The following is a 13161-nucleotide window of genomic DNA, read 5'->3' as shown; positions in this document are numbered from 1 at the left end:
TCATAAGAGTTCCTTGAAGTGATCATGATTGGTTATATATACATGTGCATATATATGAGTGTGAGTTTTGTTGAAAAACCCCCTTTTCATTGAAAACGTATGTTCGTTTGATCGTTAGTTTGAGAAACTAATAAAAATCCCTGATTTAGGAGAGATTTTTTTGTACATAGACCTAGGTACAGTGATAAGACTTTGTTTATGAGCTTTCATGAGAACCAAGGTTTTATCATAAAAAGGAGTGAACTTTCACTAAACAGAAATAAACCCTCGTTTTAAAGAGCGCGAAGGAAAAAAGTTTTTTTTTTTTTTATATATAGACTTGTGTCCAGTGATAAAATTTTTTTTATGAGCTTTCATGGAAATCAAAACTTTATCTTATAAGGTGTGAGCTTTCACAAAAATTGAAATAAACCTTCGTTTTAAAGACGGATGATGATACGAAGGAAAAGTTTTTTTTTATATAAGATCATGATCTGTCTACGAAAAATATCTTGTATACAAAACCGTGACATGCTCACGGATTTTTTTTTTTTTTTTTGCGTGAGTTATTGTTCATGTTTTCGTAAACATATATTTTCAAAAATCCAAGTTTGATTTTGAGTAATATTCAAAGCAAACAATTATTTATGATGAAATAATGTTTTAGTTTTCATAATTCCATGGTGAATATTTACACAGTAAAAATGTTCATGATTTTATGAAAATTTGAGTTTCGTTCGTCTTTTGTAGGTTTCGAAGAAACGAACGAGTTTTAAGGTGTTAAATCTTGCATTACCATCACTACTGTTGGAATCGTAAAAGGGTAAGAGTTAAGAATTACCATTTTTGCAGATGGATTTACTTGCATGCTAATAATTTTATGCTCCTGGTTCCAGAAAATGTCGACTTCCAGCAGCAGCAATTACGATTATTGCTATTCCTCTTCTTCCTCCAGCTCTTCTGATGAGGATTCCAAAGCTTCCGTAGCCAAATCGAAAGCTAAGACAACTCATGATAAGGGAGCGAAGCCTAGCATACCCTTGAATGATCGAAGGGTCACTTATGCTGAACTTATGAAGAGAAAGGCTGAAGATGATGAAGCGGAGAATTGTCAGCGCAGAAAGGATCGAATTCGGCGCAGGATACAAGCAGTTGAGGAGAGACGTCGATTCCTTGATGGGGTACCCTCTGACTCTGATGCTGACGCTTCTGAAGAGGAAACTGCGTGGGTGTTCACAGAGCGCAAGATCAAGCCTGACCGATATGAAAGGGAGTTCCAGAAGACTATGAAGAAAATTGAAGCTGAAGCCGAAGCAGAAGAAGACTCGTACTCAGATGATCCTGATACCCATCCAGACTTTATCGACGGTTCTGACGCTGATTCCGACAAAAAGGAAGACAATGATGAGAAATCTGATAACTCGGATGGCAAGAAGGACAGTGGTGACGAATCTGATAACTCGGATGGCGAGAAGGACAGTGATGACGAATCTGATAATTCGGATGAGTCTGACGAGTAGCTTTACTTCCATCCTCTTTTCTTTCCTAAACATTTGAATGTTCTTTAGCCTTCGTAGTAGATATCTTATTTAGAGAACTTCGTATTAATAATTTTCTTTTCGAACGAGAGATTCTTTATTAATGTTGGCTCTTCTTGATTGAAAATACGCCGAACCCATCGTGATTTTTCCCTTGCTTGCTTTACGACTTCTATTTGTGAAAATATCCAGGCATATCACAAATGACATGTAACACACAAAGACCGTGTGACTTTCTGACCATGCTCAGCTTTGGTCAGTCCTTAATGTATTACTTTACTCCGCATCTCCAGTATTGACCTTGCTCGAGACTTAGGGTTTCAGTAAGACTCGCAACTGATTTGACTATTTGCAGAAGATATGCGCCTGCTGTATCTTGTATATATCTTCAAGTTTTAGGATTTAATACTTGCGCAGATATTTCTTCTATTTCTGAGTTAGTTCCATCTCAGAAGAAACTTTGATTGTCACACAATCTATCACCATGTCCAGTGATAGCACTTCTTCTCGAAATGAACTCCAGTCGAAGCATGAAGTAGAAGCGTCCATCTTAGTAAGTTGTACATCTTTTTCGTCTCTGTTCGATCGAGGTTATTGATCATAAGAAATCGATTTGTTACAGGATAACCAGAAGAATCCTTCTTCTCATAATTTGAGGCCCAAGCGGACCGTCAGAGCTCCTGCCCGGTACAGGTCGGCTCATGCTGAGGTTGGATCATCCGTAAGCAATCTTATAGCCTCCGAAGCTTTATCACGTTTAATTTTGATAAAATTAAACACTCCTTCATTTCGTCACTGGCGATCGTTCGTGTCGTCGTTGATGCTAGAAGGAGGAGAAATGGAAATTCTGTGACCGTGGTTGAGGTCGAAGGCAGCAGCAACCGAGTTGGTGAAGACTCTGCAGAATCCGTGGAGGTTGAACACAGGGTTCACGCTTGTGAATATCCAACAACTGGACTTTTGTTTGAAGCTCCTTTGATCAATACTTTCCAGGACAATGAGGTAGTCGGTGGATTCGTCATTCCCAAGTGTCACACGCCTCTTTACACCAAAATCTGGAAAAGATATGGGCATATCGCTACGACCGAGGTGTGGAAAGGTTTTCTACCAACCCTCCTGACTACAGTTTCAGGGCTATTGCCGATCATCGAGGAGATGAACCATATGCGCCTGCGAGATGTCAAGAATCAAGAATTACACAGGTGGGATGAGATGATTTCGAACTGCGAGACCTTGCAGTTCAACGTAGGATGGCTTCGTCATAGGCTCGAGATAATCAAGATTCATAAGGCGGCGGAGGCTGCTGATGCGATTTCTCTGACCACTGCTTTACCAGAGGAAGAGAAGATGCTCGCTTTGGAGTCGGCCCGGGTTGAGAAGGCGGTACAAGAGTTGAAGACGAAAACCAAAAGTTTCCAGAAGAAACTTGACAGGGTTGCTTATAGAGATTATTCGTTGCTGGACGGTTTGCTCTGAGTGAGCATTTATGATTGTTGTTTTTTGAATAGGTTTATGCTTTTGGTTAGGTGGAATAATTGATCATGATATGGAGGAATTTTGTTCATTTATGAAACGTTTAATGAACAAAGGAACATTTTGCACGCTCTTTGGAGGAATGAAATTACATTTTTGAAAATGCTTGAAATGATGAAAAAGGTAATTGTTTTTTTTTTATGGATCAGGCGTAATATGCTTTGAGCCATTTGTCGTTGATTATATTTCCTTCTACTCCTCCATCAACAGCTAAGATCCTGTAATATCCACTGGATACTGCTTTGATGACTACATATGGTCCTTCCCATTTCAGAGAGAACTTGTGAGCGGACATGCCTTGTTGAACGTGCTTTGCTGTCTTTAATACTAGATCTCCTACTTGAAATGTTCGAGGTCTTACCATTTTGTTGTAGGCTCTGGAGATCCTCTGTTTGTAGGTTTCTACGTATTTTTCCACCTTAGCCCTCCTTGACTCGAGCATGTCTAGTTCAGCGATTCTTGATTTGGATACTTCGGCTTCATCCCATTGTACTCCACTGGATGTTGCAATCCTTGCTGAAGGAATTTTGATTTCTGCCGGAAGTATGGCGTCGACTCCGTAGACAAGGGAATATGGTGAAGTCCCAATTGAGCTCCTTGGTGCGGTTCGATAAGCCCATAGATCCATAGGCAATTGTTCATGCCACGTTCGAGGATTGCCATGAATTGTCCGACTGAGAATTCAGATCAAAGTTTTGTTGGTGCTCTCCGCTTGTCCGTTTCCTTGGGATAATATGGTGTGGAGAAGACATGTTTGATGTTGTATTCCTCAAGTAATTCCGTCACGTGCCTGTGGCGAAAGGAGTTCCGTTATCGGTAACAATGTGCTTAGGAACACCGAATATACATATTATGTGCTCTTTGATGATGGCTGTAATCGTGACTCCGGTGGTGCTTCGAAGGGGAATAGCTTCGACCCATTTGGTGAAATACTCAGTTGCAGTGATGATGTATTCATGTTGCTTTGAAGATGCTGGAATGATCTTCCCGATGATATCTAGTCCCCAGTTGTAGAAAGGCCATGGACTATTCACAGAATTCAATGGGATACAAGGAGTGTGGATGAGATTACCATGGATTTGGCATTGGTGACACCTCTGGACGTGTGCAGCTGCATCGTCTTCCATGGTCGGCCAATAATACTTCTCATGAATTTGGAGAAATAATTTTCTTTTTTCCTTGATGTTCTCCGTCGTGCATTTCCTTCAGAATTGTTGGGATTTCATGCTCAGCTAAGCATCTCAGTAAATTACCACCAAAGCTTTTGCGGTATAAGATCCCGTCAAGAAAGACAAATCTCTTAGCTCTTTGAATGATTTTAACCGTTTTTTTCTTTTCCCGTGGTAGTTCATTGTCCCAGAGGTATTTGATATAAGGTTCCCTCCAGCCCCCAGTGTGGTGGACTGTCAAAACCTTTAAGTGATAAGGAGGTGTCTGACAATTAGGACAAGATCCTTGTAGAGCTCTTGACTGAGCCTCCATGGAATGTGATAGACACATTTTTGTGTCTAATTTGATCTCAATACTATATATTGTTGGCACTCGATTTTGTACTTATTATGGTGTTTTTCGTGTTTGTAGGTATTTTTGGGAAATAAACATTTTTGGAAAATTCGGCTCGAAAAGTTGCTAAAGGCACCCGGAGGACACATGTTATTTGGACTCACAGTTTTGGATACGGGGTATCCTATTACTATGAGGCACCCAATTACTAAGGAGCACACTAGCTGTTATTTACACCCCATAAGGCAAATTCTAAAGGGACGCCCATACAGGATCAGGGGGAGGCCATCTTCTCCATTTGAATTATATTTTTGGCGGGAAAATATTGCAGCATACGACCAGAATTAGGGTTCGGATTTTGAAGGTGTTCCAGTGCGATTCAATGGCTGAAATTCTTTGGGAAGTTCTGTTTGAGCATAACAGAGATGGTATGGGCTTTAGAATCAATTAGATTTGACTAGATGATCAGTTCGAAGTAAAACAGGGAAGACACGAAAACTAGCTTTCACCAGCGAGGATTTCTGACATGATTTCGAGAGAGTTTGTGTTGGACTTTCTCTCGGATTTTGTTTGATTTGGGCCTCTTTTATCCAAACAAGGATGGTAATGATATTTGATTCGACAAAATGAGTTGGTTACATGGATTTGGGTGAATCAGAGCACGAGAATATCTCGTGTTGTCTCTCTCCTTCCCCGTGTATAACTGAATGATGGCGTGTGATAGGAGAGAGTTTCACTCAATCTTTGGGGTGATAGTAACATGTTTGGAAAGTTTCAGCTGCCACAGACGCATGAGAGAGAAGAATAAGAGATTATTTCCTTAACACGGCAGGCGAGAATAATAACAAGTAATGGAGGATTATGTGTTGTTATTACGAGTTGTTCTTGGTGATGTCGAGTATATATAGCCTGCTGGTATGTTTTAGAGAGGATGGAGAGTTAGGGGTTAGAACATAGAGCAACAGAGTGATCAAATCACGAGTTGCAGAGAGAAGTTTCTGCTGCTGCAGAGAAGATGAACATGAAGAACATTAGCTGTTAAGGACAGTCGTTTTCTAGGGTCGTATATTTCAAGTCTGTAACAGTCCATCAGTAACGTATATCTTCAGTTCGCAACGCCTGTTCTGTACAGCGAGTTTGTAACGCTCATAAAGTTGCAAACTAGCTGCTTTGATTATTTTCTCCATTTTCACCATTGTAAGCACTTTTTGACTAATAAAAAATCTTTTGAGAGTGTTTTCACCATGAGAAGCTAAACCCCATCACTGGGACAACGGAGGAAGCAACTTTTCATGATTGTGGTAAATGAATTAATTCTTTTATTGACTTTTTGCATAGATTTAATTTCTTTATGATTTCTATTAATTACTTGTTATTTTGTTAGATGCCGCATGCTTAGTTTTAATTACTTTAGATGTGTCATGCTTATAACTTACAAATAATATTTTACGAAATCTAATTTTGGCAAAGAACTAGAGTCACAACTTCTTTTGTTTGAGATATATTATCTAGAGTTAATGACTGAACCACAACAATATGAAAAGTAGTGAAATCCCGCATCTCAGTGTCTCTTCATCTTGTGACATAATTTGTATATTTTTAGTGTTTTCCCTTTATTAATCCTAAAAACAATTTCAACAAGCCTGAGTGAACGACAACTCGACTTACCACTATATAAAATCACATCAATTTTTGGCGCCGCTGCCGGGGATTTGTTTATAGATATGTTTTTAGGTTTTCCTTTTCTTTTTATTATTTTTGTTCTTTTTTATGCGTTTTGGTATTTCTTATTTGCTTTCAGATTTGGATCTAAGCTAAAGAAAAGGGAGAAAGTGTTGAAAAGAAAGTCAAAGCCCAAAAAGGAAAGAAAAGAGAAATCCAAAAGGAGTGAAGAAGAAGATTTTGTAAATAATTTTATTTTATTTTTTTTAGAAACTGTAATTAAGGTTTTTGTTTCTGTAATCTTTTATTTTTGGACCTTTTATCTCTTTGGAGTTTATTTTTGGACATTGGACTTTATTCTATTTTTAAAAACCCTACGGAAGGGTAGTTTTAAGTAAACTGTGTGCAGAGAAGGACGACGATTACAATATCGCCTTGGCCCCTCGGGTTCGTACATGACATAGGAGTCGTGGCCCGAGTCGACTTCAACAGTTCATCCCCCGTCTGGAACGGGAGGTAAGAATTCTAAACACCCGCGAATCCCCTGTCAGTGGGTTTACTGGATGATTTTGTATGCATATATGTTGAGTAATCGAATACGGCTGTTTTAATTTCCTAGTAAAGGGCAAGGCCTGGCCATACAAGATAAGGGTTCGGATTTCATCACTGTTCTCTTCTTGCCCGCCTTAGGAATACGAAACCAAACGCGAACCTAAGCCTAAAATTTTGACTAGAACGAGACTAATAGGGTAACGAGCTTAATTGGAAAGTCATTCGAAAAATATTGGTTGCTCTTTTAAGCATACTTTGAAGTTCATGATGGTTTCTGTGAGTTGAATGCGTGACTGCGCCGCCTTGTAATGCGGTGAGTCCTTGGGTATCAAAGCTCCACGCAGCTTCCCTCGCCTCTATTCAACTTACTTTGACTCGGATTGATTCCAGAGGGGTTTGCTTAATTGTAACGAATTCCATTTCGAAAGAATAGAAGCTGGTCTAGAAACAATCTAAGTGGAGCCATCATGCTTTTTGTTTGCTAGATAAAATAGGCTTGTTGTGGTCGAGTCAGCCTTCTTTGTGTTTGTTTAGAATTCCCTTGCGGTTAGGATGTCGAACTGGTATTATAATAGCCAATACAATGAGTATCCGACTGAGCATCTTGGACATTATCCTTTTTATGACCATAGTGTGAATAGTGATTGGGAACATGAAACTTTTGAAGGTTATGGTCCATACCACTATGAGCCCAATTACTATCCATATACCTATAGGTCATACGAGCAAAACAATCCTTCTATTTCTCTAGAAGAGTCTCTCAAGAGTTTCAATGAGTCAACACGGAAGTTATTTATGAAAGAGACTTATAATATTCTTCTCCCAGAAGAGTCCGTAGAGCGGTCAACTAAGATATCTCTAGAAGAGTCCCTCAAGCAATTTACTGAGAGTACAAATAGGATTGTGGAAAAACTTGCTCAGGATAGTCTTAATTTCCAGTATAGTGTTCCCAATACCACCCTTGAAAATAAGGATAGTTTTTATTCACATAATCAAGATGACGAGATTAGAATTGGTAACACTACTTGTTTTGATGAGGTTCGATGTTTTTCATGTTATTATAAAGATGATTATGATGAGGATAGTATTGATGAAGAACATGAAATATGTAGGCATAGTGATCAGGAATTTGTTACTCCGATTGAGATTTATAATGATAGTGTTGTTTCTAGTACAAATCCAAATAATTTTAATAATTATTCACCTATTCAAAAGGATGAGGATTTGACTAGAGATACCACCGTTTTAGACGATGTATTTCATGATCCTTTAGCCTGCAGTATGTTGGATAATCTATTATTTGATGTGCCTATCAGTGAATCAGAGGAAGTAACTATGATTAACACCTTAGTTAATGAGCCTTTACTAGAAATTTTCGCTGGTAATCCTTTATATGATTGTGATGATGGTTTAGAGTAAAGAGTTTACCCTGAGAATAATGTTTTAGAGTCTATCGATTTAGAAACACTAATATTGGAAGACCATAAACTCGTAGAGATGAGCGAGGATGAACCAGACTTAGAAGAATCAATTGACCATTTTCAGGAATCTGATGACCTAGAAATTAGGGAAGTTGTGACTAGTCTTTCTAGAGACACATAAAACTCTAAGTTTGGGGGTAATTCTCCGTGTGATTTAACTATTAGAAAGTTCCCTCGTGTAGGACTTGACATTTGACATTTGTGCCTCAACCATCTTACATGATTATCTTCATACACATTTTACCGAACCTAATGATGTCCAGAAAGAAGCTCAGTTGTTAGAAACCCATCCTCTGGTTGATGTGGTTTACCCAGGCGATAATACCCAAATTGACTTTGTTTTCCCGCCAAAAACTTTTCTTCCAATTGTGGGAACTTATTTTTTTCAGATGTGTCGGTTATTAAGTTTTGAGACTGAACCTAATTACTTTAGGAAAATAGGGTCGACACATTTTCTTAAGGAAGACCACCTCTTTCATTGTGGTCAGCTGTGTGAGTCAAATCTGATTGACTTAGAGGATCCCCAGTTATTCAGGCTTTTGTTATGCGCTTCTAAGTTCTTACTTGAGTATTTCCAGACTCTTCAGCCTGATATTCAGAATGCCTTTGAGGAAATCCAACCAATGAAATATTTTTATCTAGACCCTGTAATAGAACCTGAACCTGAACCACAGCTAGATGTAGTTGTCTTAAACAGGAAACTAGACAAGGGTGTGCTTTATTTGCTAATTTTCTTGGGATGTTGTGGATTCCTTTTACTTGTGATAGCCATATTTGCTTTTGGTGATCCACAGTTATTCCGGTTATTACTTTATGATTCTAAGAGGTGACTAATTCCTTTTGATGTCTGGCTGAAGACTTTAAACTTAGTACTTCTTGGGAGGTAACCCATGCTCATGCAACACGATAATATCTTTCCTTAACTCTTTTTCTTCAAGTGGTAACAGTTTCTCCTTGTTCATGCTTTTAATTTTATCTTTAGAACATTGAGGACAATGTTAGATTCAAGTTTGGGGGTATGGGAGAAACTTTTTAGTTGCAGTATAAATAAAATCCAGAGCCTAGAAATTTATGCCTATTAAGGATAGCACTAACCTATATAAGTGGATGGAAACATCTTGGTTGTAGGAGTTTAGGAACCAATCTGATTAGATGGAAACATATAAAGAGTCTATTCATAAAAGCACAGAGCTCAGGTGTTAGAATTTAAAAAAACATGGTAGTTTCGCCATATCTCGTTGAATCCTAATCCTTCTGTTTTTATTTTTTAAGTGATTTGGTGGGGCACACGATTGAAGTTGTTACCTTTGCTAGGGTGAAATAGGGTGATTGAGATACCAAAAAAAAAAAAAAAGAGAATTAAGACCAGACCATCAGACCAACCGGAATAAATTCAATAAAGTCGACCACTGGTGCCCTTGTATATGACAGTTGTGTTGACCTAGAGTTAGGTAAATCGACCACTGGTCCCCTTGTATATGCCAGATGTGTTGATATTAGTCAGACCGGTATCTCAGTCCATTAGGATAGGTCCATCTTGGAAGAGGCCTTCAGACAGATATGGGAAACACCGTTCACTTTAAACCATCTATCTTTTCTCTTTATCCATCTTCTTAATCTTTCCATGTGATTGGTTGACTCAGGTTATGATGTACAGAAACTATCTGAGTAGAGCTCTGTCACATTATATGAATTTTAGTATGCTTGAGTGCAAACTAGTGTACAACAATTGGAATTTCGCATCAGGGTACTTCCTCCTATAATCAATGATTGTATGCCAACCAATGAGATTCTTTAGTGCCTTCCAAGGTTCTGCGTAGATAGTTAGGGTTTGGAGTAAAGGTTTTGTGGGCACACCTCTGGTAAACCCTCCTAAGACTATAACTCGGTCACTAGGGCCACCTAGTGAGTTTGAATTTTCTTTTCTAAAATAAATTTTCTCGAGGACTAGCAAATAATAAGTTTGGGGGTATTTGATAGACACATTTTTGTGTTTAATTTGATCTCAATACTATATATTGTTGGCACTCGATTTTGTACTTATTGTGGTGTTTTTCGTGTTTGTAGGTATTTTTGGGGAATAAACATTTTTGGAAAATTCGGCTCGAAAAGTTGCTAAAGGCACCCGGAGGACACATGTTATTTGGACTCGCAGTTTTGGATATGGGGTATCCTATTACTATGGGGCACCCAATTACTAAGGAGCACACTAGCTGTTATTTACACCCCAGAAGGAAAATTCTAAAGGGACGCCCATACAGGATTAGGGGGAGGCCATCTTCTCCATTTGAATTATATTTTTGGCGGGAAAATATTGCAGCATACGACCAGAATTAGGGCTCGGATTTTGAAGGTGTTCCAGTGCGATTCAATGGCTGAAATTCTTTGGGAAGTTCTGTTTGAGCATAACCTAGATGGTGTGGGCTTTAGAATCAATTAGATTTGGCTGGATGATCAGTTCGAAGTAAAACAGGGAAGACACGGAAACTAGCTTTCACCAGCGATGATTTCTGACATGATTTCGAGAGAGTTTGTGTTGGACTTTCTCTCGGATTTTGTTTGATTTGGGTCTGTTTTATCCAAACAGGGATGGTAATGAAATTTTATTCGACAAAATGAGTTGGTTACGTGGATTTAGGTGAATCAGAGCACGAGAATATCTCGTGTTGTCTCTCTCCTTCCCCGTGTATAACTGAATGATGGCGTGTGATCGGAGAGAGTTTCACTCAATCTTTGGGGTGATAGTAACATGTTTGGAAAGTTTCAGCTGCCACAGACGCATGAGAGAGAAGAATAAGAGATTATTTCCTTAACACGACATGCGAGAATAATAACAAGTAATGGAGGATTATGTGTTGTTATTACGAGTTTTTCTTGGTGCTGTCGAGTATATATATCCTGCTGGTATGTTTTAGAGAGGATGGAGAGTTAGGGGTTAGAACAGAGAGCAATAGAGTGATCAAATCACGAGTTGCAGAGAGAAGTTTCTGCTACTGCAGAGAAGATGAACATGAAGAACATTAGCTGTTAAGGACAGTCGTTTTCTAGGGTCGTATATTTCAAGTCTGTAACAGTCCATCAATAACGTATATCTTCAGTTCGCAACGCCCGTTCTGTACAGCGAGTCTGTAACGCTCATAAAGCGTTGCAAACTAGCTGCTTTGATTATTTTCTCCATTTTCACCATTGTAAGCACTTTTTGAGTAATAAAAAATATTTTGAGAGTGTTTTCACCATGAGAAGCTAAACCCCATCACTGGGACAACGGAGGAAGCAACTTTTCATGATTGTGGTAAATGAATTAATTCTTTTATTGACTTTTTGCATAGATTTAATTGCTTTATGATTTCTATTAATTACTTGTTATTTTGTTAGATGCCGCATGCTTAGTTTTAATTACTTTAGATGCGTCATGCTTATAACTTACAAATAATATTTTACGAAATCTATTTTTGGAAAAGAACTAGAGTCACAACTTCTTTTGTTTGAGCTATATTATCTAGAGTTAATGACTGAACCACAACAATATGAAAAGTAGTGAAATCCCGCGTCTCAGTGTCTCTTCATCTTGTGACATAATTTGTATATTTTTAGTGTTTTTCCTTTATTAATCCTAAAAACAATTTCAACAAGTCCGAGTGAATGACAACTCTACTTACCACTATATAAAATCACATCAGAAGGCCAGTAGTATCCCGACCTTTGAAGCTTTCTGTAAAGTGTTACTACTAACGTTTGCCCGCAGATTTCTTCATGTATGCGCTCGATTTGTTCTTCCGTTTCATCGTTTCCAAGGCACCGTGATAAGGATCCATTAGGATTTCGATAGTACAACGTCCCGTGGAGCAAGAAATAGTTTTTTAATTCTTTGAGGATGACTTTCCCTTCTGAAATAGAACTTCTCAATTCATGAATGATGGGTGCTCGCCAATCATTTGCTGGAACGTCTTCGACTTGAGCGAGCCAGGTAGATGATACAGTACGCCTCTGCACGGTGATTGCTTTCTCTTCCCCTTCGAATTGCAACTTAGAAGCGAGAGTCGCTAGGCAGTCAGCATGCCTGTTGTTAGTCCGTCGAGTATGGACGACCGTGGTATCAGCAAAATGGGTTAATAGTCGCTGAGCTTCGGTTCTGAATGGAGCGAGCGTGATTTCTTTGAGAGAGTATGTTCCATTCATTTGATTGACCAATAATTTTGAATCCTATCATATTTCAAGGTGTGTTGCTCCTGCTTGCTCGGCCAGGGACAATCCTAGTAAGAAGGCTTCATATTCTGCTGAATTGTTGGTACAGTGGAAATCCAACTTGAACGAATGTGAGAAAACTTCACCAGATGGAGACACCAGCACTATGCCCGCTCCTCCGGTGTCATTGCTAGGGGTGGAGGATCCATCTAAGTATAGAATCCATGTTTCTTCTTTGATGACTAAGATATCTGGAAACTCACCGGGCACATCTTCGTGTAACGTTGTCGTACCTTCTCTTGGAAAAGCAACAAGCAAGTATGCAACTGCTTGGCCCTTGATTGCTTTAGGTTGCGTCCAAGCTATGTCAAATTCTGACATCTGGAGTAGCCACTTTGCTGGTCTCCCTATAAAGGATGTCTTTGATAGTAGGAACTTTATGGGATCAGCTTTGGAGACAAGTACGACCCTGTTAGATGGTAGATAGTGCCTGAAATTCTGGATTGCATGCACTAATGCTAGACATGATCTCTCAGCCTTTGGATATAGGAGTTGAGCATGTCTCACTGTGCAGATGAATTAGTAGATCGGTTCATTCGATGCCTTCGTCGTCTTCATGAGCAAGGAGCGCTCCAATAGCAACATCACTGGAAGCTGTGTAAAGTATCAGGGGTCGTCCCTATACTGGAGACTTCATGACAGCGGGCGACAATAGTATCTGCTGTATT

General features: G+C 39.0%; 1 protein-coding gene across 1 annotated transcript; it reads left to right on the top strand.

The window, feature by feature from the left end:
- Nucleotides 1-878: 878 nt before the first annotated feature.
- LOC113359859 (transcription initiation factor TFIID subunit 11-like) lies at nt 879-2993 on the top strand. Its single transcript, XM_026603430.1, has 2 exons — nt 879-1458; nt 2650-2993. The coding sequence occupies exons 1-2, from the start codon at nt 879-881 to the stop codon at nt 2991-2993; spliced, it is 924 nt and encodes a 307-aa protein (XP_026459215.1).
- Nucleotides 2994-13161: the final 10168 nt, after the last annotated feature.

This window comes from Papaver somniferum, chromosome 3, assembly GCF_003573695.1.
Source record: "Papaver somniferum cultivar HN1 chromosome 3, ASM357369v1, whole genome shotgun sequence".
In the NCBI taxonomy this organism is placed as follows: Eukaryota; Viridiplantae; Streptophyta; class Magnoliopsida; order Ranunculales; family Papaveraceae; genus Papaver; species Papaver somniferum.
This window is presented reverse-complemented; position numbering and strand designations above follow the sequence as displayed.

Coding starts and splice junctions, on each gene's coding strand:
- LOC113359859 (XM_026603430.1), top strand. CDS start 879: ATGTCGACTTCCAGCAGCAGCAATTACGATTATTGCTATTCCTCTTCT. Junction 1,459..2,649: donor CTCGGATGGCGAGAAGGACA/GTGATGACGAAT, acceptor CTACAGTTTCAG/GGCTATTGCCGATCATCGAG.